Source organism: Aptenodytes patagonicus, chromosome 3 (assembly GCF_965638725.1).
Source record: "Aptenodytes patagonicus chromosome 3, bAptPat1.pri.cur, whole genome shotgun sequence".
Lineage (NCBI taxonomy): Eukaryota > Metazoa > Chordata > Aves > Sphenisciformes > Spheniscidae > Aptenodytes > Aptenodytes patagonicus.
The window spans coordinates 105,888,439-105,914,998 of record NC_134951.1 but is presented as its reverse complement, the minus strand read 5'-3'; the positions used below and the strand labels follow the sequence as shown (position 1 = coordinate 105,914,998).

Below are 26,560 nucleotides of genomic sequence, written 5' to 3'. Positions count from 1 at the left end.
TTTTAAATCTGTTATCCCAAAGCAGATAATTACAATGCTGTAATTACAACAGGTCTAATTTATTTCTTTACCCTTAGGCTAAGGATGTATATGTGCAGATTCAAAAAATAATAAATGTCACACATTAATCTCATAAAATCCCATTATATATATTGTACAGTAATGCTTTATTGTTTGAAGACACAAAGACTCAAACTTAATTCAGCTTTGAGGCTTTAACTTTTAAGGGTAGGCTAAACCTGTACTGTAGCAACAAAGCAACCAGGCCACTCCTGATTGCAAAGCAGATGTAACGCTGGTTTACACCTTCAGGATAACACGAAACCAGAAACACACAGCGCTGAAACTGCACATGGCACTAGTGGTTTATGAAAGGATAGATGAGTAGCCTGGTCAGCAAACCAAATGCTACTTTCAGGTACACAGTACAGCTCAATTAATAGGACCCTTTCAGGTACCGATGAACCGGATTAAACATATCATAGAAAAAAGGACAGCTTGCTGTACTGATCTATCGGTAAGAATAACTTTGGCAAGTGACTGGTCCCTTTCATATCACTGACTCATTCCATGGAGCAGCCTATTGCATAGCAATAAACCACAAAGACAAGTGATTTAATTAAATTAAAACTTTATATGAGAATTAGGAATTAACAGAGCTCTTGACTTGATCCTGTTTGTAGACTATATAGTCACAATGATTTCACTTTAATTAGAAACTCATTTCCTTGTATCTTTAGTCTATAAGGAGCTGTATTAGTGAGCTGACTAAGTTAACAAAGCAAGTTTTTAATTAGCCACAGCAGAATTACTTGCAAGTTTGCATCAAATGTATTCAATACTCAAGTGCCATATGTCTGGAAAGGATATACATTATTCCTCAAATAAAATGCTGAACGTCTGTGCAAAGTATAAGAATGGAAGTCAAATGAAGAACTAAAGCATTCTGACAGCGTGTCATGGATCTACATAATTTCTAGCTGATCCGGAGAGCTACTATACATTTCTGCCATTTATAGCCAACATTCTCCTCCCCTCCCTGTCACTGGAACGGTTTTAGAAATAGAAAAGCACTTCTGAAGCAAGTACCTGGCCATACTCAAGGTTCCTTTATACAAAGCATTTAGGTTACATAAAGGAAGCGGTAACAGAACAAGGTCCTGGGATTAAATGAAGCTTAAAATGTGACAAGACTAGCAAGCAAAAAAGCTTCCCACTTCAGCTGACATGACTTTGACTCGCTGTTGTATTCTTTCATTTAATATATGCTAAATATTATCTCAAAATTAACATTTAGACATAAGATCTATGAGATCTTTAAAAAAAACCAATAGTGACTGAATTTGCAAATATTTTTTAATATTGGTATTATAACACATACTGCTTTAAATTTCATTAGTTTCAAACGCATATACAAAAACCCCACCACTCTTAAAAATAGGCAAAAGCTTACCTGTGCATGAAACAAAGCTAATCCCTTTGCAGTATGCATGGGAATCAGAACTTTCATAAGGAACTGTTTGTGTTCTGCTTTCAGTGGCAGTGCAAAACCATTGATAATACTGAAAACATGAATAAGCAGGATTTATTTTTATTAAAAAATAATTTTTTCCTAGCAAGTCAAGAATTTCTGTAAATTGAAGATACACTCCATTTCTGATTCAATTTCTAAACCTGATTATTTTGAAGCCATAAAATAGCTCTACATATGCACAACCTTTAAAGTGTTGGTATCACATGAGTTTAGACTCTCGGTGGGAATACCAGAGAACCATAGTAGAAGTCACATAATACTCATTAGATGAGCCGAAGTATGTTTATCATGACCTCCATTATGTAAAATCACGTACAGTAAGTCTTGCTGTCTAATTGTAAAGCTTAGACAGATGCATCAGGAATCCATTTCACCCACAATCACTAGCAACTTGCAGAAAAAATAGATGGCATACAATTTTGAACTATTTTAACAGTGCAGTTTGAACATTTGTTTTGAGATTGTTGAACAACCTTTCCCTCTAAAAACAAAGTTAAAAGTTGTCTCATTGATTCAGTAATCTTATTTTGAAAAGTTGATGAGTCATAGAATGGACAACAGTCCTTCAGGAAGAGGTTGGGATTTTCCCCCCCTGCCCCCCCATTTTAGATAAATCTGAGAAAATAACGGTATCCCTTTCACTTGATTTTCATGAAAATTTGCTCCACAGTAGTTTCACAATGTTTGGATTTTCAGTTAGACCAGTAATATTCATAGAATTTTCTACTGTGAAATATATGTGACAGTTTTGGAAAAACAGTAAAATACTACCACAAAAAACCTTCAAAGTTAAAAATTAAATTAGTGAAACAATGTCAAAAAAAGATAACTAAAAAACCCTAGCACTTACAAGGCTTTCCTGAATAGAATTTAAAGAAAACCAGCCTGCTGAAGATTAAAGCATTTCATTCAGCACGAGGGCAAAAGTTAACATTCATTTTCTGAATCAAAGAACAAGTCATGAATCAGATATAAGATAAGCAAGAGTAGATATTCCTGACAAACAAGAACCCTTGAGAAATATTTTGCCAGTCATCTTTAAAACTTGCACTGAAAAAGAGTAATTTTTACTCCATATCCTAATTTGATAGTCACATGGTAACCCAGACAGTATTAGATTATATCAGTGACTGCACTTCATCACTCATTACTGTAATAATTCTCTTTCCCCACCTCCATTCCCAAAGCGAGAAAGCTGAAGTAAACACCCACAATAACATTTTATGTTTTTTCTGTGTCAGATCAAACTTACCTTCCTAATATCTCAAGAAGTTCAGCAACACCATTGAAGTGCTCTGTTTCATATATAAACCTGTTATGAAAAGAGACAACCATCAAAAATCGAAACAGAAGATCAGAGATTCCAAAGAAATAACTTTTAATAAGCTTCAAATATTTGAAAGCCAGATCACAGACTGGCTGTGTGATCTGGCCAGATCACTGCAGACCCAGACCATGAAGGCGAGATAAAAGTATTCCTCAACCTAGTCACACACACATACGTATACAGCATACCTGAGGAAAATGTTGTTAATCTGTTTCCTGATGAATGCTCTTAAACCGAGGAATTTGCCGTAAATTCGATGAAGAACTGTCTTTAGGAAATCACGTTCTCGTGGGTCTTCACTATCAAAGAGCTCCAACAACTTTAAAAATTAAATTGAAATGTGTTACTGTTGAAAGACTTGAATTTTGTTACGTTACTAACCAATTCGAGTTTTTACCTTTAATTTACAAGTTTACATTAGAAAAATTAGAATCAGTTTAACCAAAAATTTTGTTTGGGTATCAGTATTATATTTTCAAAATTAGATTTTTAATAAAGCTGATTATTTTTGTAAAAAATAAACCCAGCAGCTTCATTCCCTTCAAAAGTCTGTATACAACAGACATCAAAGCCATTCCAACAACTATTAGACTATCAAAATAAAAATGAAATTGTAAGAATGATATTATCAAATCTTAGGTAAGTGGTTTACGCTTGGTCTTTAAGAAATCAGAATGAATCAAATCTGTGTCAGATATTTACAGTTTTTTAATTAAAATCCTGTACTGCTCATCTCAAAAAGCTACTTGTGTCTTGAAGGTTAAGCAAAAGCATTCCTATACAAGAAATTTCACAATTAATGATTTCATATGGAGAGGGTTGTAAAATAAGCATAAGATATGTAATTATGAACTGATTCTCTGCTAATACAGACTAAATGCCCTAATAAGCTAGCAAGATTTTCCACGCGTTTTTTTCTTGTAGAAAGTTTTCCAAGGATACAGAAAAGACCACACTCACTCGAAGACATCAAAAGACATTCCAATCCCATTACAGACCATTATTTTAGTTACTTTTTTTTTCCTGCTTGTCCCAGTAAGAGCATATTCAGAAATGCTAACTGCGCTAACAAGTTAGTAACTTAGCTCAAGCAGTCACTACAGTCTCCTGCTCAGTCCAGGTCTGTGAGCTTAGGTATGTCTACACCAAGCAGCATAAGGGATTGGAAACAGCTGTTCAGGAACTTTGTTCAGGCTCACTTCATTTTTATATTTAGAAGGAATTTCTCAGGGTCACTACCCCTCTTTTTTTCCATATATAGCTAGCTGTTCATTGCATTGTCTTTCTTGTACTCTAGAGAAAGATCAAGTGAAATGTCAGGAATTGAAACTCTGCAACGTGGCTCTTAAGAACCACGGGTCAATTAGTAAATTGGATACCCACGGCCAATAGTTCAGCAGCAGCTTCAGGCCTGAATTTTGTGGGAAAATCGAGTAAAACAGAGAAGAAGGAGACACCTATAAACAAGAACAGTAAAACCAAGCAAGTAGAAATTAAATGCAGCCACTGAAGGTGGGGAGGAAAAGTGTCCACCTATGTTTTTACTTTTCATTGCTGTACTTTGACGGCCTGCCAGCACTCACTCTTCAGATACTGAGCTTTTCCTTGACAAACAAGTATTTTGACATGGTAAAAAAAAAAATCCCCACCGAGTTAACCTTGGACAAAAATTGTTACGGTATTCTACAGCCTAATTCCTTGAGAAGTTATATTTAATATGAAATCTCATTTCACCTTCTTGCTCGTAGTTACTTTGCATGGTGAAGCATGATTTTCCTATGTACTTTCTTACTTGATTTTCCTTCTGTGGTTAACACACAATAGTAAAGAGAATGACACTATCTAGTCACAAGTTAGCAGATGTTGGAACACATTTCATGTACAGTAAGTACATGAACTTTTTACAGGAAAAGAGTTTGCTGTAAGTTTTCCCATGATAAATCTATGAAAAGACAAACATTAAAGCACTACAAAAATCTAATTAGCACATTGTTGGTTTGACTGGAAGTAAGTTACAAATCATTAAAAACACAACTTGTATTTACAAGTTACAAATACCTTGCATTGCAAAGCACTGAGGTTGATATCGGAAAACAAAGTGTTTCTGAAGTTACTAATGACATGTAGCCTGTGTGGTATGATGTGCTGTTTATTTAGTGTTTGGCAGAAACCACTGTTGGAACAACTAAAGTTTAAGCCTGTGTCAACATGAAAGCTTTAATATTCTCCTTAGCTGCATAGTCAACTGAGAAGTTAAGCTTGAGAGGTGATCTTGAAATCTGCGGGTGGGAAAACTCTCTACTTACCTGCTGTACAAATTTCTGGTCAATATATCGCTTTGCAATGCTAGGCTGAAAATCTGGGCTCTCCAAAAACCTCAGGAAAAATTCATACACCAACTACAAACATTGAAATGAAAATTTTTAAGTTAGTAAGTATACCAGAGCACAGAACTCAGCCCCGCCACCACCACAAAGTCAGTGGGACTATTCACATACTTCAAAGGTAGAAAAGGAAACCGAAGCCTAACACATCACTGTTTAATCACAGCCTCTACTGGAATTTACTGAAAGAATTCCAGTAAGTATCAAGAACACTTTAATTCCCAGAAGAGTCAAAGCTTAATAAATGATCTACTGAAAATATCACTATTAGACAAAAACCAGGTTTTAAGTATTACATATATTCACATTTCCTACTATATTAAGAATTTATTATGTAGACATAAGTTACCAAACACTTATCAACACTGAGGGTAAAATTAAGTGCTCTAACACTGCATAATTCCTTAAACAAATGAAGAAAAATCTGCTAGCTAAGTGCTCCTGAAATTAAGTTTCAGCTGCAAACTCCAAAAATGAAGTATCACATTAAAAAGCTGAATGAATACACAGAAACTTAAGAGTTTGGCTTAACATTAGGTTTCTATATCTTGGACACTCTATTCAAACAGGACCCTCTGCAGATTTATCTTCAACATCCTTTATGTTTTGTAGTACATTATTTCTATTGAGTTCAAGTCCCCATTCGCTATGATCCCACAATGCCCACAGATGGAAAAACAGACAGGAGATAGAGCTAGCGAGGGCCTGAGGTAGCAGAGAGAGGCATGAACAAGCCAGCACACAAGTCCCATATTTTGGGGTTCATCAGAAGTCCAAGACACAAAATACTGTACTTCTGTAACAATGGCAGATCTATGAAATACACATAAGGCATCTCTTAACTAAGACAGAATTCAGAGGAAAGATGTCTTACGTTTAGATACATTCAGGGCTGCTTATGTTCTCAACACCTATTCTTTAACTCCGTGTTAGTTAAACAACTGATTAGTAATAATGCTAAAATGCAATTTAGATACATAAAGACATCACTGACTGTCCTTCCAAATAAAACCCACACAGAGCTGTGGTCATACTCACAGGCATCTATTTCAACTGTTACCACTATGAGTACTTATTAAACTGAGAGCCAACACCTGAGAAATTCCTAATTATAATTATGAAGTTCACTTGAGAGAAGTGCTTGACAATAAGTACTTTTTATCTAGAACATTCCAGATGACAGTTACTTATGCATAGCCTCAAGGAGGGTACGCTGTATCTGCAAAGCAGAAGCTCAGAAACACAAGTTCCCCTTCACTCTTTCTTGCCCTGTGACAGACCGTAACAAGAGCTTTTCATATCAGCAGTTTAAATGTATACAAATTTCATGTAATAGAACTGTATTAAAACCCAAGCTTCCCTGTACAGCCTTAATTTGTCTTCTTGTGCATAAACACAATAGCGCACAGTTGCACAATAGACAACATAAGACAGAATTTTTAAAAGCTTGGTAACAGGCAATCCAGTAATATAATTTTAAATATTACCATACTCCATCCTCTGTCTTAGAAAGAGATCAACCATGGCTGTTTAATATCTTCATCAATGACATAGTGGAATTGAGCGCACCCTCAGCAAGTTTGCAGATGACAGCAAGTTGACACGCCTGAGGGACGGGATGCCATCCAGAGGGACCTGGACAAGCTCGAGAAGTGGGCCTGTGTGAACCTCATGAGGTTCAACAAGGCCAAGCGCAGGGTCCTGCACCTGGGTCGGGGCAACCCCCGGTATCAATACAGGCTGGGGGATGAAGGGATTGAGAGCAGCCCTGCCGAGAAGGACTTGGGGGGACTGGGGGATGAAAAGCTGCACATGAGCCAGCAATGTGCGCTCGCAGCCCAGAAAGCCAATCGTATCCTGGGCTGCATCAAAAGAAGTGTGGCCAGCAGGTCGAGGGAGACAATTCTGCCCCTCTGCTCTGCTCTGGTGAGACCCCACCTGGAGCACTGCGTCCAGCTCTGGAGCCCTCAGCACAAGACAGACATGGACCTGTTGGAGCAGGTCCAGAAGAGGGCCACAAAGATGATCAGAGGGCTGGAGCACCTCTCCTATGAAGACAAGCTGAGAGAGTTGGGGTTGTTCAGCCTGGAGAAAAGAAGGCTCCGGGGAGGCCTTATAACAGCTTTCCAGTACCTGAAGGGGACTTATAAGAAAGATGGGGACAGACTGTTTAGCAGGGCCTGTTGCGACAGGACAAGGGGGAATGGTTTTAAACTAAAAGCGGGTAGATTCAGGCTAGATATAAGGAAGAAATTTTTTACTCTGATGGTGGTGAAGCACTGGCACAGGTTGCCCAGAGAGGTGGTGGATGCCCCATCCCTGGAAACATTCAAGGTCAGGCTGGACGGGGCTCTGAGCAACCTGACCTAGTTGAAGATGTCCCTGCCCATGGCAGGGGGGTTGGACTAGATGACCTTTAACGGTCCCTTAACCATTCTATGATTCTAGTTAACTTTTTCAAGCTAGAAACTAGATCAATTTGTTAGTGGTTTGTATTGAAATGGGAAACATATGGCTGGAGGGAGGTTATTAGCACAGCTTCATAGGGATTAATTTTGGAATTAAATTTCATTAAATATTTCTGTAATAAATTCTTATATTAAATATTTCTGTCAGTGACCACAACAAAGAATAGTCACGTGTGATAACTACTTAGATGATAAAACAATACTGGAAGCTACCACCAGGGAAGGAAAAAAAAAAAAAAAGAGCATGTCAGGTTATCAATAAGAAAGGATAAATTGACCCTGAAGGTCTGGAGTAATAAATACAGGATGAAACTCAAGGATTGCAAAGTCACAGTTAGAGATCCAAGAAAAAGCTCCGCTAAGCATTTGCAAGCCTTTAAGCTGAGAAAGGGTTAACCATAGTATGACTAAGATCCATCTATACAATGAAGCCATCGAAGTGACAGATGAAATCCTGGGATATTCCAGGGAGATACTGACAGTACAGATAGAGATGCACAGTCCTACACATGCTTGAGGAAATTTATTCAAACCTGAAAGGATACAGAGAAGGAGCCACTAGAATTGTCATGGGATAGAGCACCTTTTACGAGTGAAGACTAAATTGGCATGTTTTGTTTTCCCTAAGGGACAGGGGAGGAAGGACAATTATGGCTTCTTTCCATAAATAGATATGGGGACTGCAATATACATCAAGCAGAAGAACTAAGTTAAAGCATAACGCTGTAACATCTTGGTACAAGCTGTCCAAGATTAAGTTTAGGGTATCAATTATAATCAAAACCAACATACATCTCATCTATAAAATAGAACAAGTCAGTATTAATGCAAGATTCTCAATATATGATGACAAATTAATCAGTTACGTCTCATTTCTAATATAGGGAGAGTGTGCATTAGTAACCATTTGAATGCTTTATATAAACACATGCAATTCCAGAACCACGATTGTTCTTAAAGAGCTTTCAGAAAAAGAAAATTTGGTGCTCAAAAATCCAGTTTCTGAGCTGTATTCATAGGGAAGTTTTGTGCACTGAAGGAGTATTTATGCAGTTCTGATGTTCACAGAGTTGTCTAGCTTCCTGATAATTAATACCACTGCTCCTAGAACATGTACAGCTGGTAAAAGATATCAAATAACTTTGGAAATCCTTGGGAACCTTGGGAAATCCATGAAGCTTTATCCGAGGCATTTTGGGAAGTAAACTGCAATGGCCATTTCCAGATAGTCAGCCTCTCCCTTCTCCTGTATGCTAATGTTTGCAAACTTAGAAGCATAACAACAACTATCAACTAGGGGGACAAGAATGGATTCTAGCCACAGCAGATTCTGGCTGCTCCTACCCAAAAAAAAAAGACAGGTATGCTTAACTTTGAGTTTAACTGAAGCATTTCCACTGGAAATACTGAATGAGGGGAAAACTGTTGGATTTGCTCGTTTTGGTTCTCAAAATTGGTCTGCTTGGGTCAAAGAGCTGTGAAATATAACTCCTATTACTTCGGTGATTCAATCTTCTTTCTTACAGAGACCACTAGAATAATACCACTTTAAGCTACCAATTCCACCAACTCTGCAACTCCCCAGGCTTCAAAATACAGTGGCTTTAATGCCAACCTGTTCAACTTAGGTGGGCTGTTACAAACCATCTTGTGTATTGCTATAAAGCAATGTCTTTCAAGTGGCACTTATTTTACTGAAGGTCTAGAGTCTTTTGTTGTGACTACACACTGGTAACTTACTAAGCCATTATCTATCATGTTATTTTATAGAGAAATGCCAACAAATTCAACCAGAGAAGAGTAGAGATTCAGATTTTTTTCTTTTCCCCTCCCAGAAAACTGGCTACCTGATTGCCAGATCAGGATGAATTCTGAATTTGTTTGTAACTGAGCAATCACAAATCACAGCCAGCAAAACATCCCCACCCTCAAGCAGTTCTTTAGACTATAACAAAAGTAATAATGGGTTTTGATATTGGGGGAGGGGGGGGGGGGAATGGGTGTGCCCACCCCCCTTCTTCCATACACAAAATTTGACACTCCCAGCAGATTTGTGCTTCTGGAGGGCAATTAGTAAGTTATCAGACTCAGTCTTCTACCACCCAGTAGCACATGAACTGTAAAAGAAAGGAGAGGAAAACACAAACTGTTTCCATTGTGCTGCAATAATCAAGGACAGGATGAACAACTGATGCAGGAGAGGGAAATCCACAGTCAATGACCAGCCAGCCTGGCCAAAACTCATTTAGAAAAAGGCAAAGGAAGAAGCTGAAAATAAAATCTCAGATAATACCACAGGCTATGAACCTCTTTCAATTTCTCTTAGACAAACCTAAAGCACAAGTAAACTAGTCGCAGAAACTGCAAGTCTTTTTCTACAAAAAGAACTATAGTTTACTTATGACCTAACATTTACAAATTTTACTCCTGAAACACGGGCATTCTGAAGTCAGATGATGCCGCTACTGACTATGAGACATTTGCACGGCCCTTGCACACTCCCACCCCTACAAAATCAAGCCTCTCATCTAGTGCAGTTATAGCCATTTCTCCTATGAATTAGAATCAGCCATGTATAAGATAATTAACACAGCCTTTAACCTGCAGAGTTTTTTGTGATAACTTGTTTCTTACTTGGTTTAAGTCTCAAATACTATCCTGAACATGTACTTTTTATAGCCAATATTAGAAGTCCAGTTTTTAAATAAAGCATTTGTTGATACATTAGAACTGTAATATGATAGGGACAGAGTAGCATTTTAACTCTCTTGAGAGGGGAGAGAATGGTATGCAGATGTATCGTAGCTATTAATCTTCTACCCACTACTAGGAGTTGCTACAAAACATTTAACAGATACTACCTCTATAAATTCAGCAACGAACTACCTGAGATATGAACTTGGGTGATTACAAGTGATTTAGGTTTGTTCAACTTTTAACAGTTAACGGGGGAAAAAAAAAATCCAGCAGTATTGCAAGTCAATCACGTGATTGATACAGCAATGCTATAAAAATCACGAGATTGGCACAGGAGTGCAACAATAGAATAACTAACCAACTGTTACCAAACAACAACGCCTATATTGTAAAGTTTTTGCATGAAGGGAGGGAAAAGGGTGAGAAGAATGAGGAGATATCCATTTCTTGCTCAAGAGACAAATAAAGGCTATTACTCCATTTTTTGTTACTGTCACAAGAAACCGAACTGTCAACATCCACTTATATTTTATTGAAATCACAGAAAAAAGTTGCTCAAGTGCAGAAAACAAACCTCTTAAGTAAAGAACATAAAAATATATAGATATTTTAGGTAATTAAGACATACATATACCACACTTTAACAGTGCAATCACTCCATTTAAAAAAAAAAAAAAAAAGAAAGGTATTTAAGCGATTTGGAAGACTTACATTCTGCCATATTTACACGTTAAGAAAAGCATCACTTTTTTCCCCTCCCAAGTATAGAAACTCAATTGTATTATTAAAGCAATTTTGACGTTCTTACCAAAGGCACAAAATGACTCAAGTATCCATTCGGGAGTGTTGATCCGCTCGAGGGTAGGAAGGCTCTGCAGAGGGACCTGGACAGGCTGGATCGATGGGCCCAGGTCAACTGTATGAGGTTCAACAAGGACAAGTGCCGGGTCCTGCACTTTGGCCACAACAACCCCATGCAGCGCTACAGGCTTGGGGAAGAGTGGCTGGAAAGCTGCCCAGCAGAGAAGGACCTGGGGGTGCTGGTTGACAGCCGGCTGAACATGAGCCGGTAGTGTGCCCAGGCGGCCAAGAAGGCCAATGGCATCCTGGCCTGTATCAGAAGTAGTGTGGCCAGCAGGAGTAGGGAAGTGATCGTGCCCCTGTACTCGGCCCTGGTGAGGCCACACCTCGAATACTGTGTTCAGTTTTGGGCCCCTCACTACAAGAAGGACGTTGAGGTGCTGGAGCGTGTCCAGAGAAGGGCAACGAGGCTGGTGAGGGGTCTGGAGAACAAGTCTTATGAGGAGCGGCTGAGGGAACTGGGGTTGTTTCGCCTGGAGAAAAGGAGGCTGAGGGGAGACCTCATCGCTCTCTACAACTACCTGAAAGGAGGTTGTAGCAAGGTGGGTGTTGGTCTTTTCTCTGAAGTAACAAGTGATAGGACGAGAGGAAATGGCCTCAAGTTGCGGCAGGGGAGGTTTAGATTGGATGCAAGGAAAAATTTCTTTACTGAAAGAGTGGTTAAACATTGGAACAGGCTGCCCAGGGAAGTGGTGGAGTCCCCATCCCTGGAGGTATTTAAAAGACGTGTAGATGAGGCGCTTAGGGACATGGTTTAGTGGGCATGGTGGTGTTGGGTTGACGGTTGGACTCGATGATCTTAGAGGTCTTTTCCAACCTCAATGATTCTATGATTCTATGATTCTCAGTTCTTGCCTTACAAGAAGGCTTGAAAATAAAGGAATCACATACCTGTATGTGGGGCCATGAGGCTTCAAGAGTTGGTTCATCTTCTTCTGGATCAAAATCTGGGTTATCGCTAGGTGGAAGTGTTCTAAAAATATTAGAACTAATCTGCAAGACAAAAAGAAAAAATTGTTTAATTGTATCACTTTTTATGTTTCCACAGATCACACTCCACAAGGTACTGCTTTTATCCTAAAATTACATGAAACAAAACCATCTTCAAAAAAAAGTAATATAATAAATAACTTTTATTCTTTATTTTTTTCAAAACCGCTAAATCCAAATGCCAAAAGTCTGAAACAGGCCAATGAAAATAATAAGAAAGTAACTTTTGTCTCAACTGTTTTACAAGTCTGTAGCTAGACATGGTCATATTTAAAATTTTTCCCTGAAACCATGAAAGTTAAGAGAAAATTTAGGTTTCCCCTTACAAAGACCAATTTTTAACTATGTGACACTGAGAGCTGAGGTTTTATGTAAGACAACAAATACAGTATGGCTAACCAATTATGATTTAAACAGAGCTCTCTTCATGTGTAAGGCAGACAATCCCAAAAATATATCTAATTTTAGAGTTCTTCACTTAATTTCAAAATATCTCTCACTTTCAAGTGAGAACTGAATAACTGTTTACAATTTTTCACCTCCTAATTTGAAGATGTTTCAAGGTTTTGGGAAGTCAGAAATACATAACAATTTAACTTTTTGATTTAACACAGAGTAACTTTGAAAAAAACTAAGAAAAATAGCTACCAAGTTACTTTAAGTATGATATAGTTATATCAAATCAATTTCAAAAGGGCAAGTTTAAAAAGATTTCTTCAGGGATTTTTTTTGAAGTGTATAGAAGTCTGGATAGAAGACCAATCTTTCAGCTGTCAAAAGAAAAATGAACGTCATCTTTTCTGCCAGATGTAACACACTGGATTTTAAATCTCTAATGTGATCAAAAGATAACATGAAATTAATTTTGTTTCTGCACTTTCTACTGTTTTTTCAGGAACGCGTTTAGCCCAACTTTTCCAATCATCTTTCAAACTCTTTAGTCTTTTCAATCAAAACTGTTTCAAACAACTGCTAACCACTCAAGCCTACTAAACACAAAAGAAAATGTTTGACAGTTTGCAGCAAATGCTACTGCACAGCTTCCATGGAGTCTCCAAGGTGTTTGTAGAATCTCGCAAGAGGACTTTAAAAGATCCTGAAGTCACCCAGCTGGCTCTGCATAGAAGAATCAGCTGCCTCATTAAACAAGAGATAAGGCTATTGCATAAACTGACTTTTCATTTCCTCCCATGCGCTTCATTCTATGTCCTGTCACTGTCTCCTGTTGGTACACGGTAAAGCTGCGGATGCTGCTGCTCTAGAGTAGAAGGGCAATGATGTTCTGTATGGATGGGCACTATAGCAGTCTCTTAGTTTACTGCACAGCAGGGGAAAAAAAAAAAAAAAAACCAAGACAGTACAGTTGTCCTTTAATGTTGTAAACACAAGGGACTTGGGATTCTGGAGCACAAGAGAAACTGGCTGGGGAGAGACAAGGGGAAATAGGAGCCAGAGAATGTGAATTTTAGTCAAGCCCGAAAACCAAGACTACAATCCTGGTTCTGTCATTTGATATTGCCTACTCTTATTAGGTATTCAACAAAAACATCCAACATACAAATCAGTCCCTTACAGAGACTTCCCCACCTCTGCTTACAAGTCTTCTGGTAACATCTCTTGAAAATGCATCCTTTTATTTCTAGATGCATCTTTCTGAACTGAACCAGTCAACCCTTTAGCACAGAACCTCAGAGTACAGCATGCAAAAGTTTCAAGTCCAAAACAAAGGTGCTACCTACTGAACATACTTCTGTAGCAGAAACAAATAGCAAGGCTCTCAGCCAGATCTTTAGTAAACTAATTTTATGATTTTCAAAGTATTCAGTACTTCTACTAGCATTATCGGTCTCCTGAGAACATACGAAACTCAATAAACTGTGTACCATTTTTATGTGCTAGCCTGTCTCCCTAAAGAACTGCTTCATTTACTTATGTTTGAAATATTTTTGCTTCCTGTCTCATTTGCTTCTTTCTAATGTCTTGCTAATAGTATTGATCAAAAGTGTGGTTCGGGTTAAAACCCTCACTGTTTTTCTATGGGCGAATTCTTCTCTATATCCTCTCATATTATTTAAAACATCCCTTTTCCTTCATAAGCGGGGTCTTATCCCAAAACCGTGATTTGAGAAATACAAATCATAAAAGGCTTTTATAGCTGGACAGGTTTCCAGAGAAACCCAGCATTAGCTTTCTAAATTAAGTCTCAAAGTTTTGTGAAAGTGACATCTGAAAATGTGCCAGTTAACGTCTTAAGATACAGTAATTATATTTTATTAAAATAAAAAAGAAAAAAAAAGAAAAAAAGTCCCTTATTGTCTGTACACTTCCCAAGGAGCTAAGCATTTGGAGAGATACTAGATTCCATTCCAATTTCTGAACGTGCAGATAGGGATACCTGATATTTTTTTAAATTCTGAATTCACAGCTTGTGCAAGCTGCTAGGACAATCTCATTTACACTGGATTTTTATATGCTGGTGGGGAATGAGGGGAGGTTGGCAGGCACAAGGAGATGGAGGAGTAATGTGTACTGGAGGGACGTTTCTTTTATGCTCCCAAACCTGATTAAGGCTAGAGCTTTCTCACTTCCCAGGAAGTTTTAAAACTTAAAATATTAACAATGTCAAACCCTAATTTGCTGTTTGCTTCAGAGTACTTTCAACTGGGAACTTCCAAACAGAGAAGACACTAGTTTTAGATGACCTAGAAAGGAGGTGCACGGACCACTGTGCTACCCCTTCAAAACTATTTGTAAGCAAAACTCTTCCTCAGTTCTCAATTCAAAGGCTTTGGCAAAGATATTATAGGAAAATCAGGTTGCCTGGGGCACCAAAAAGATAACCTACAGCATGTGTCCTGCGCATCTGCCTAAACAAAGATTTTTTTTTTTTTTTTAAAATGATCTTGTTCCATCCTTGGTGGCTTGAAAAGACATTGGTAGCATTTCAACCAGTGCTCCCTACCTCAGGATCCAAGCAGAGCAGGGACAACTACACGAGCCATTATTGTGTGGTACTGGCCCAGCAGCTATCATGGTAACAGAGACCATGTGAAAGGAAGGAACACTAGGAGACCTCCTCACCTGCACAGACCTTGCCTATGCACTGGTCAGGAACAACATTTTTTTTCCTCTTGATATCTGTAAGGGATTGTTGACTTTGCCTCCCCAAGACTTGGGCGACTCCAAGGAAACTGGGCTGCTTCCTCTGCAAGCTGGAGGAAAGGTGTCCCAGGCCTAGGGAGAGACAAGGGGCTTTGGAAAGAAATTGGCTCCGCTTCTGCCACTGATGCCACTCTGGCTTTTTTCAGGGATTTTTTTGTAGTCTGTTCGTCCTTTACTACAAGTCAGATGATAGTTGGCTTTCATTAAGGCTGATTTCTACTTTTTTGTCCCAAAACTACTATCCTTCAAACTCTGCAAAAAACTCAAATGCTTTTTCTTTTATTGTAGTAACACTGAACAGTAAAAAATTTTTTTAAAAAAAGCTCTTTTAAATCTCATAGAAGTTTTGCTATAAAGAAAGGCCTCAAGCCTGACACATGTGTTGTTTGGAGGGAGAGACCCATCCAGAGTTCTTTCTGAAAGCTGGTACTTCGTCCTAATTCACAGCAAAGACCTCTTCTGCTGCCAGTTGCCAGGGAGACTAGAAATACTATTCAGGCTTGGAGGGATCTTTTGTCTCAAGCTCTGAAAAAGCTCTCACTGAGCATTTAAGGCCTTCTTCACTTTCTGTCATTTTAGGGGAGAAAAGGAGATGGAAATTTGTTATGGAAGGAAAAACAAGCATCCACAGAGCCTAATCATTTGCACAACAACAATAACCTCAAAAGAACAGCTCAACACCACCTTATCTCCAAGAAAAGAAAACAACTCCAATATAAAAGAAAATCTCCCTTCAACAAGTATGATAGGCTAGTTAGTATACTCTTTCTTCTAACAAGAGGCTATAGAGGGTACACACAGTAAGAAAATACTGCAAGGATTCCGGCTTGCTGCTACCAGAAGCAAAAAAAAAAAAAAAAAAAAAGAAAAAAGGCCAAAGAAGAGGTGGACATACTCTGTCCTTTATTTTCTTGTGTGAAAAACATTTAGGACAGAAACACAGGCCCTTTAAACAAAACTATACAAAAAACCCCAGGGTCCTAGATCTTTTGTAAAACTTAATTGGCATGTGGTGAAACAGCCAAAATGGTTAAAAGGGTTTCAATAATCCCAGCCCTTCAGTATAATGGCAAAATTTCTACGCTTATTTATATTAAAGATCTGATCTTCCATATCAGCTGCTCACAGAAAAAGAAAAAAACAAAAACCAACAAACAGAAAACAAACAAAACCGTAAGAAAAAAATATCTTGCACTGTATAGAAAACTACAAAAGTCATAGGCCATATGTTTGAACTGGTCTGCTTACATTCCTGATAGCTACTTTTAAAGTCAGCATTGTGCCTATGTAAACTTAACCAAAGTTTAGAGAACCATTAGCCTAAATGCATGGGCGCTAAACACATTCTTTTTACATTTCAAATTTCTAGAAAAAACAATTTTAAAATATTTCAGATTACTGTCAAATGTCCTTCAGTTGCGTTCCCTGTACACGGAGTATAGGCATATCTAAAACATCACTTACGTAGCATTTGAAAGTGCATATAAAAAACCTGGGAAAGTCAGCAGATAACAACCACAAATATTTTGTTGCTTATTCAACAAGCCATTTGTAGAAATTGCACAGTACAAGTCATCCTGTGGTTTACAACTCAAGCAAACCACTTAGACTACTCTAGCACAGCTCTCCAAGGCCAAAACAGTAACAAACAGCCATATAAAGTATTTACAAAGTAGAGTTGCTTTCTTACACTGATAAACCTTTCTGTTGACATTAGTACCCGCAAGAATCTTTACCAGAAAACTTGAGCCTGTCACTCCACTGCCATTCTTAAATAAAGACAGGCAGCACCAAAATATTACCATTTTCTGAATGAGAACAACTTCAAAGCTTAGCCAGACGGCAAGCATCTGCAATATACCAGTTCTTTCATTTTAATTAACCTGAATGCATCATATTTCAGCTAATAATTAAAACTTACAAGTTGTTTGTTTGTTTTTACAAGCCTTTCTAAACAATCTTGTAAGCCAAGTTATCATTAACAAATTATATTATATTGTGTAAGCAGGATAGCCAACAGCAATTCTGAGTTAGATGCCATTAGTCATAAACTGATTAATTTAAGATATTTTATTAAAATTCAAAATATAATGAGAGCATTGTACTTACCATTTTCACAATGTCAGCATAAGCTGATTCAACAATCACGCCACGATTTGTTGAAACATATTCAACCAGTTCATTCAGTGTTGCTCTCTTAATTTCTTTGCTTTTCAGGTCTGAAACAGAGTCCATGAAGTCAAAGAGTACACAACACTGTTGCAACTTCTGACAAAAAAGATCTTGCTGTTCATTGAAGGTGGCATCTGTAAAAGAAAAAAAAAAGCCAACCAATGCTTAAGTCTGTAGAAGCAAACTCAGGATTTCTAAATCTGTTTTGTTGACTAAAATTTGCATAGCTATCAGTTTTTTTATTATGGGGAATAGCACACTCTATAGTCAGCAAATTAATAAGCAATATTGTCAAAAGTGAAAATATCTGTAAGTATGTTAGAATGAAAGACCTGCCATTCACAACTTTTGTTTCATACAAGAAATAACGGATAAACTTACAGCAAGTAAATACATTTACGGAAAACGAGTTCCTGAATGAACTTTATTTGAAATACAGAGACATTAATAAGTACCAACTCTCCCTCACCGAAAGTCATATACAGAAGCAGTGCATCATACTAACCTTTCATTCATCCGATTTGTCTCATTCTGTTCCCTAATCCTTTATTATGTAACCTGCTTAAAAGCTGTAAAATCTGCTTTGAAGGAACCTTGTCTTTTTGCCCAAATGCAAAATATTTCACATACTTTTGACATCATGTGATGAATGTTTCTCTTAAGAATCAACTCCAATATTTCAAAAGGATTAATCCTGAATTCTCATGCTTTAGTCTAAATAATTTATTACAATCTTAGCTATGTAAGGTTTTCCAGCTTTTTTGGCCTATTAAGACAACGTTTTGGCTATGACTTGGCATTTTCATTTTAGAGTACAGTTTCTCTATAAGCTGATAAGCAAAATTCCTCCATTAGTATTTCACATTAGCTCTAAAAAAAATGGATTACTAAGTACGGTACACTTCAAAAATTTAATACATCCTTAAAATATTCTAACTGTTCCAAAGTTGCACGATCACAACAAAAGCAGCCATGGCTTTAACTGAAAAATTGGTTTAATGTGCCTTTCGTTCTTGTTTTTAGTTGTTTGTTGGGTTTCTAAGCCACTCCAGCAACATAGCATCACCTCATCTATCATCAGTTGGGATTTCACTTGTTCTGATGAAAAATTTTGATTTCCAATTTTATCTGCAAATAAGGAATGCTCTCCCCCTGAAGAATTTTCAAGACCTGTCCATAGCCAGACTACTAATCCCCTAGCTTCATTCATTCACTGCAGTATTGATATTAGCACTGCTGTTTCATAAGAAAATTATCAAGACAAGAAAAAGGCAACTGCCTTGTAACACTGAGTATTGAAAATCTTAACTCTCACTTTAAAATTTGAACAAATCACAAAAAGATCTCATGCTTCTCTTTATTGTTTTATGATTATTCTAATTAAACAAACTTCATTTTAAGTTTTTAACTTTAATAACTCAAAACACTCTTTGATAATGCCAGTTCCTCAAGTTTCTTACCAAAACACCTTCCATTTAGTGGCTGGAACAACAACAGTCAACAGTAGTTTTAATATTCAGTAGTTATCTGATAGAATTCTTTCATTTCCATAAGTAAAAAGTAATTGCTAAAATGGACTGAAACACCTCCACCGTAAACCCAACTGCTCGCTCTGCCCTGAAAGTTCAGACACCAGAATATTGTATTGTATTCCCTTTCCCCATCTGACAGTTATGATCCTATTAACTGAGGATAACAACTTCAGTGAGCTTTTGAAAAAGCTAGCAATTACTACTCCCTCATAAAGAACAATTCATACTTTTGAATGTTAATTATGCAATTTTAACCATTTTTCTTTTGAATAAAAATCTTGCAAGATGCTTATTTTGCTCAGATAACTACAAAGACATGAATTGTTACTCTGGAAAACAATGAACGTCAGCTGTAAAAACATTTGTAAGTTACATAACATTTCAGCTCAGACCTTCTAATATTCTACAGCAGATTGCATGAGTAAGTATTGTATCATAGCAACAAAGCAATAACAGTGACATGCTGAGGATAAAATCCAAAAAGCCTAATTTAAGGAACCGACACAGGGAGGACAGCTTTTTTTGACACTAGCCCCAAGCTGATAGCCAGACTCAAAGAGGAGTCAAACCTACTCTTATTTTTCCTCACTACAAACTTAACTATACTCCAAGTTACAAAAGCCCAGCAGTGGGGCACAGCTAATACAGTATATTTAGTTGATGTTCAATAAAATTGAAGTATCATTAACCAAAATTTACCTAGAGGTTAGGTAACCCTAAAGGGTTAAAACAGCCTAAAGACCTAAGGTTAAAAGCAAGTAACAGGAATTCAGACAAAATAATCAAATCACTTATTACCTTCCCTAGAATATCAAATAAATCCCTGCATTAGCCACTTTTAGTTAGACATTAGAGTAACAGAGATCATCTCTCTCCTGTCATGCATCACCAGTCCATTTCATTAGCAATCTGATCTCAATTAGACATGTTTTCTCAAATGAAAAACCTGCCTATTAATGTGTTTTGTTACTCGTATCATTCAAAGCAAAACCAAAGGAAGTATTTTCTTCTATGCGTACATCCATTTTCCATACTTATAAGGGTAATCATAAAATAAAGACATCTGCAAGAGATGAAAATTATGTGCAACTGTGGTAATAGATAAGGTAACAAGAAAGCCCGTTCTGTTGTATCAGCACTACCTGTCCTCATGTGCTCAGTCCCCGCTTGACATATAGCACATTTGTCCTGGGAATGTTTGAGAGGTACCATGGGAACCATCAAGTGATTTGGGAAAATTTGTTTGTCGGATAGTGTCCTTAACTTTTTGAAGCCTTAACTATCTTTAACTATCCCAGCACAACAGAAGCTAGACAATTCTACATCATGATAAAATCACATTGCCATAGTTTATTCCAGTTCTATGACTAAAATAAACTGTGCCACCATAATTGCATCAACATCAGAGCTTTTAGCTTTAGTAGTTTAACAACCTGTGGCATGATTTTTAAATCAGTTTTAATTGAACATCTACCAAGATTTACACCATACATCTGAAGTTCAAGATAACTGCTTTTCTTCAAATACCTTAAATACCATAAGGACCATAAGAAGATAATGTAGGTTCAAAGTAGACAGTGGATGCTTCAATAAAATAAGCGTGTTGACAGGCTGTATTTTGAAGCCGAAGGGGGAGATTAAAATTAAGCCCGAATTCTATTACCAGCCTGTCCCTGAATTGCTGCATGTTGTTGGAAAAGACACTTTAGGAAAAAAAAAAAGGAGGGAAGGAAAACAAAACATGAGGAAGCCTAAAGCAGGAAAAAAGGAGCAAAGGCATTTAATCCTACTTGGAAGAGTGTCAAGACACATACATTAAACCACCCCTCCAAAAATGGTCTACACGCCATCTGATCCAGGTGATCAAAATGCAATTGCCTCAACTTTATTTTCTATCTGTTGAGGCTGCTCAACAGAAGTGGTATTTAGGAAATTCTTTAAATCCACTGTTGCATTCTTTGAAAGGTTGGTTATAAGTTGATCTGAGGTCCTTGGGAAGGTAGTAATGAGATTTTAGGCAGCCACAGAAAGCTGATTCTTAATCATATATGATGGTAGGAAGTCCTAAAGACAAAAGTTTCCATCCAACACCAAAAGAAATACTGTAAATTGACAGTGACACAGACAGTGGGATCGAGTGCACCCTCAGCAAGTTTGCAGATGACACCAAGCTGAGCAGTGCAGTCGACACGCCTGAGGGATGGGATGCCATCCAGAGGGACCTGGACAAGCTCGAGAAGTGGGCCTGTGTGAACGTCATGAGGTTTAACAAGGCCAAGTGCAAGACCCTGCACCTGGGTCGGGGCAACCCCCGGTATCAATACAGGCTGGGGGATGAAGGGATTGAGAGCAGCCCTGCCGAGAAGGACTTGGGGGGACTGGGGGATGAAAAGCTGGACATGAGCCAGCAATGTGCACTCGCAGCCCAGAAAGCCAATCGTATCCCGGGCTGCATCAAAAGAAGCGTGGCCGGCAGGTCGAGGGAGGTGAATCTGCCCCTCTGCTCTGCTCTGGTGAGACCCCACCTGGAGCACTGCGTCCAGCTCTGGAGCCCTCAGCACAAGACAGACACGGACCTGTTGGAGCAGGTCCAGAAGAGGGCCACAAAAATGATCAGGGGGATGGAACACCTCTCCCATGAAGAAAGGCTGAGAGAGTTGGGGTTATTCAGCCTAGAGAAGAGAAGGCTTCGGGGACACCTTATTGCAGCCTATCAGTACTTAAAGGGGGCTTATAAGAAAGATGGGGACAGACTGTTTAGCAGGGCCTGTTGCGACAGGACAAGGGGGAATGGCTTTAAACTAAAAGCAAGTAGATTTAGACTAGATATAAGGAAGAAATTTTTTACTCTGATGGTGGTGAAGCACTGGCACAGGTTGCCCAGAGAGGTGGTGGATGCCCCATCCCTGGAAACATTCAAGGTCAGGTTAGACGGGGCTCTGAGCAACCTGACCTAGTTGAGGATGTCCCTACCCACGGCAGGGGGGTTGGACTAGATGGCCTTTAGAGGTCCCTTCCAAACCAAACTATTCTATGATTCTAAATTATGATCCACTTTAACCATGAGTCTTTCTAAGGATATTCATTGCCTCTGGTCATCTCCACGATAGATAAGAAAGTGTTTGTAACTGATGAAAATAGTTCATTTGAGCCTTGCACTTCATAATACTGAAATCCTCAACAGACTATTTCTACTACTTACGAAAACCTGATCCTTACAGACAGTAGCCACAATATCAAAGGATAAAAAGTTACAAATAAGTTGACTTGGAAGTTCCTCCCAAACACGGAAGTTATTAAACATTAAAACTGCATGAGTGTACAGATGTATCTCTAAATCAAATACTTTCGAATTTATATGGTCATCAATCCAAGTCTAAGCATGGAACATTGAGTTAAAAGATGAATTTTTTCAGGGATAGCCCAAACAAAATATAGATAGGGAAAGACAGTTCACAATCACAGAGCTACCTCACTAGTCTGTAACTGGAGAGACAAACACCACCATATCACTAGCCAGGGGACTACAATGACATCTTCCCACAGTATATTTATCTCATATATTTACAGGCATTTCTCCTGGAAGGAAAAGATAGATACTTCTTCTTTCTCAACAGAATTGTTTACCCAAGACCTTCTGTACAAAGCCAGAGAATCTAACATAATCCTTGCTTCAGCAGCAGAAACTAGAATCTAAGTCCACAAAACCTCCTCTCTCTACTACACAAATTGGAAGTTCAAAAAATATACTCTCCCTGCCAATACAAAATAAACCCTCTCAAACATTTGCAACAAGTTTCCAGTAATTTTCTTTAAATATCTCTAATTAAATATTTCTACTTTTTCCTGAAACAGTTACCCCAGGAAGATGCAGAAGCCAGAGAAACAACCATGAAGTCTTCCTCTGACAGCCTCTTAAAGCAGTTCACATACAGCCTTTCAAACACTTACGAGGACAACGGTATTATGGAATAAAGTACTGCATCCCTCCTTACAGTAAATTGAACCTGGTGATCTATCCTACACTTCTACATAATTCCCTGACAAACTGAAATACAGACAAGGATTGATACATGGCAAGGATCGTGCCATAGTTACATCATATTCCACAGTGTGAAGTTTAGCATTTAGTCTCTGTTGTCTGATTACATTTACTATGCTATATGCAGCTGTATTCCATGGTGGAGGGATCTGCTAGAGCAGAATGAAGCCCTAACACTGACATGGAGAGACGAGCACATATACTGTGAGACATCAAGTGTTTGGTTTTGTTTGCTTTTTTATTTGTTTCTTCACATGAGTAAATTATCAACACTGTTCTACAGCCTGCTCTTTCCAGGGATACAGTTAGTCTGGTAAACTCTGGCCTAGTCTACATAAATCAAGCATAGGGAGTCCTGTTTAACCTAAATTTAAGATTTATTTTTGTCCTGGGGAGTTCTTGTGTGCATTATTGTTGTGATCTCTCATAGCATCTGGGTGTCAGTGTTTATGTTATAGGCATGGTAAAGCATTGTTAAGAAATGGAGGTTTGATGCAACTGATGTTACAACAGAGAACAGACAGAATATGTTTCCGGGTTCTCAGAAGTCTATATCTGCAGCTTGACAGGCAGCAAAATAGTTGGCTGACAATGAAAAGGAGACAGGTCTCTCTCCCCGCCACCCCCTTGCCATTTATTCCTCCCTTTCCCTCCTCTGCTCCCAGTCACATCCATCCCTCAACACTGGCTCTGGAACTTGTCAGACTCTTCTGTGAGCTGCTTTAACTCAATAACATGGCCATATTAGTGAGGTTAAATGGCTTCTGGAGGGGCCTGATGTGTATCAGCTCTCGCACAAGGTTAGTGATGGGAGCAGAAACTCCTTTCAGCTGCAGTGAGCTGTTAAGTTAGTTCACCGTCTCCTCTGGAAACTTATCATCCAAATATAGAGGTATGAGATGCCTACATGCAGGTAGGATTTTTCAATTAAATTAGCTACTTTTTTTTTGAATAATACATTTTGGGTTTTTGGGTTTTTTTGGTTTGGGTTTTTTTTTTTAATTGCTTTAAGCTCCTTTTTAAAGAAAAAAGTAGCCCCTGTATAAAATCTCACAGTATACTTGGCTATACTGGTAGTCTGTAACATTCTCCAGTAACTCTGTACACCTGTAAGTACACAACTCTGTACACTGTTCCCACAATTCCAGCTTTTGATAGCTCAACAGCCCAACTGAAACTGGTGGGGCTACTCAGACGAGCACTCGTGCAGCACCTTAGGTATCGAAGGAATCTTGTCATCAGTATTTTCAGGTTTTCTACATGGAAAAACTTTGCCACCCTAAGGAATAAGTACCATTTCTTAATAGACTAGGGTTATAGGTTTTCTCCCTGCCCCCTCCGTTCAGAGTTCAACAGCATGTATTTTCAAATTACCTGTTACCCCAAAGTCTACAGCTGTTGCTAGAATTCTGGAAGGGGCTGAGTAAGTTCCTCTGTGTGTTTTCAGTAAACAGAGCTCTGACTTTCCAGGTCAGATCAGGGAGTCAGATAGAACAACATTATTCTATGATTCTATATAGCTTAAAAGTTAACCAGGTCTCTATACAGTAGTAGGTTTGTTCACTAGAGAAGGAGGTTTGGAAGACAAAGTAGAATGGTATTCTCAAACAACATGGTACAAGGAAATTCATACTACTTATTGGAGATAACCAAAACAAAGACTTAGCACAGAATTAAAGGTACAGAAGGCACACTGGTTGATCCTGTCTCGGACTGCGTGCTCATACTGACACTTAACCTCTTCATTTCAGAAATCAAAAGGACTGCAAAGAAACAATCAAGATAGCGAGCTGAGCTTCTGCTGTACTTCCACTTATAGGTAAACTATTCTGCAGATGGTCATCAGGCAGGACTTCCACTAAGAGATCCACATGAATACTTCAAAAATACACTGTGACACCCCACTTACCCAGCTGTCCCTATAGCATGTTTTATCCAAGTTAATATACACCTTTCTCCAACCAGTTGTGTAAAGTCAAATTAAAACTGCCAAAAACAACCAATCTGTTAAAAATCATACCACCATCCAAGTAAATCTCCATTTTCCTTTGAAATAGCTAAGAAATCACAAGTTTTGTTCATTAGAATATTCTGGATTTAAGATTAATTCTGTGATACATGCCAGGGAAGAAAAAGAAAAAAAAAAAAACAAAAAGAAAAAAAAAGAAAAAAGAAATCACATTAGAAGTAAAACTAGATGAGGGTAACAATCAACAATGACTTCTATTCACACACAGCATTGTGGTTTACGTAGTTAGTTACAAAGTCTAGGCTATAGATAATTTTAGTCATTTACTAAAAGTACTCCTGGAAAGCTATCTTCCATCCAATACCAGATATTGTTTGTTCAGATAGTCTCATCTGCCACTCCACGTGGCCAGCAGCTGACCTTAACAAATGAGTCCAGAAAATCTGAAAAGCCTGTGCTGATGTAACAACATCTGTCACAAATTCTGTGACGTGACTCCTTTCAGTGACTGTAAACTGCAAGTGTCTTACCTAGCTTGTTTCTACCATCTTTCAAGCTTTCTTATAATCTCATATAGTTAAGTCTCCAGCTACTACCATGTTAAATCCCTTGATCGTAATGAAGATTTGAGTCAACCAAGACACTTCAGACAGTAAGAAAGCACCCTGCTGAAGTGCTTTCATATTAATAGCCCTATTTCCTACCGTCTAATTACTGAAGACAACATGCAGTCAGATGTAAAAAGTAATAGAAATTATTCTCTTGGTCCTCAAAAAGTTAAATAGCAAGACTCTAGTAACCAGGTCTGCCACAATTCACCTCATTTCTACCACACTTTCTCAAAAAGGAGAATTAAAGCACCATTGATTCCTTAAACAAACAAACAACTCAAACATACCAACCACTGGAACGGGAACATAAAAATAAAACACCCTGAAGTCATCCTTAACAAATATGTAAAACTTGAACAATACAAAGGTTTCCTCAAGAGCACACCATCAGTTCAGAATCTAACTGAAATTCAGCTACATGCAACAACAACAAAAAAAATCCAGGAAAAAAAGTATTGCCTATGACCTGACACAGTTCAATCAATGCTGCCTTTGAAAGTACTGAGAAGTTGAGCAATTTGCATATGGTTAACCATATGCAAGTTTTGTTCGGAGTGTTACTATATTTATTATAAAAGGCAAAGAAGTTTCACTTCTTATACAGCTAAAGTATGTTTTCAAAAAACAATTATGCTACTCCTCTTGTATTTGAAACAAGCTTTATTCCATCAGTAAGCCAACTATTATGTTCCCCAGTGCATTCATTTATGGTTTTGGCATACACTGCTACTGTATTTGCTGTCTTCATTTAAAAACCATCAAGCAGTTTCAATGACTGATCATATGCCAGGATGGGCCTATCTTGAATATA

At 38.1% G+C, this 26,560-nt stretch overlaps 1 protein-coding gene across 4 annotated transcripts in view; it reads right to left on the bottom strand.

The window, feature by feature from the left end:
- Positions 1-26,560, bottom strand: part of PPP2R5A (protein phosphatase 2 regulatory subunit B'alpha) — a 48,771-nt gene that overhangs the window by 10,788 nt on the left and 11,423 nt on the right. Inside the window, exons 2-8 of one of the 4 annotated variants that reach the window (XM_076334523.1) lie at positions 17,533-17,729; positions 12,163-12,264; positions 11,219-11,326; positions 5,168-5,260; positions 3,050-3,180; positions 2,787-2,846; positions 1,454-1,562 (exon numbers count right to left, since the gene is read on the bottom strand). In XM_076334523.1, coding sequence (XP_076190638.1) covers positions 1,454-1,562; positions 2,787-2,846; positions 3,050-3,180; positions 5,168-5,260; positions 11,219-11,326; positions 12,163-12,264; positions 17,533-17,729 — 800 coding nt within the window. The remainder of the gene's footprint in view (positions 1-1,453; positions 1,563-2,786; positions 2,847-3,049; positions 3,181-5,167; positions 5,261-11,218; positions 11,327-12,162; positions 12,265-17,532; positions 17,730-26,560) is intronic. The other 3 variants (XM_076334524.1, XM_076334525.1, XM_076334526.1) reach the window with 3 other exon arrangements.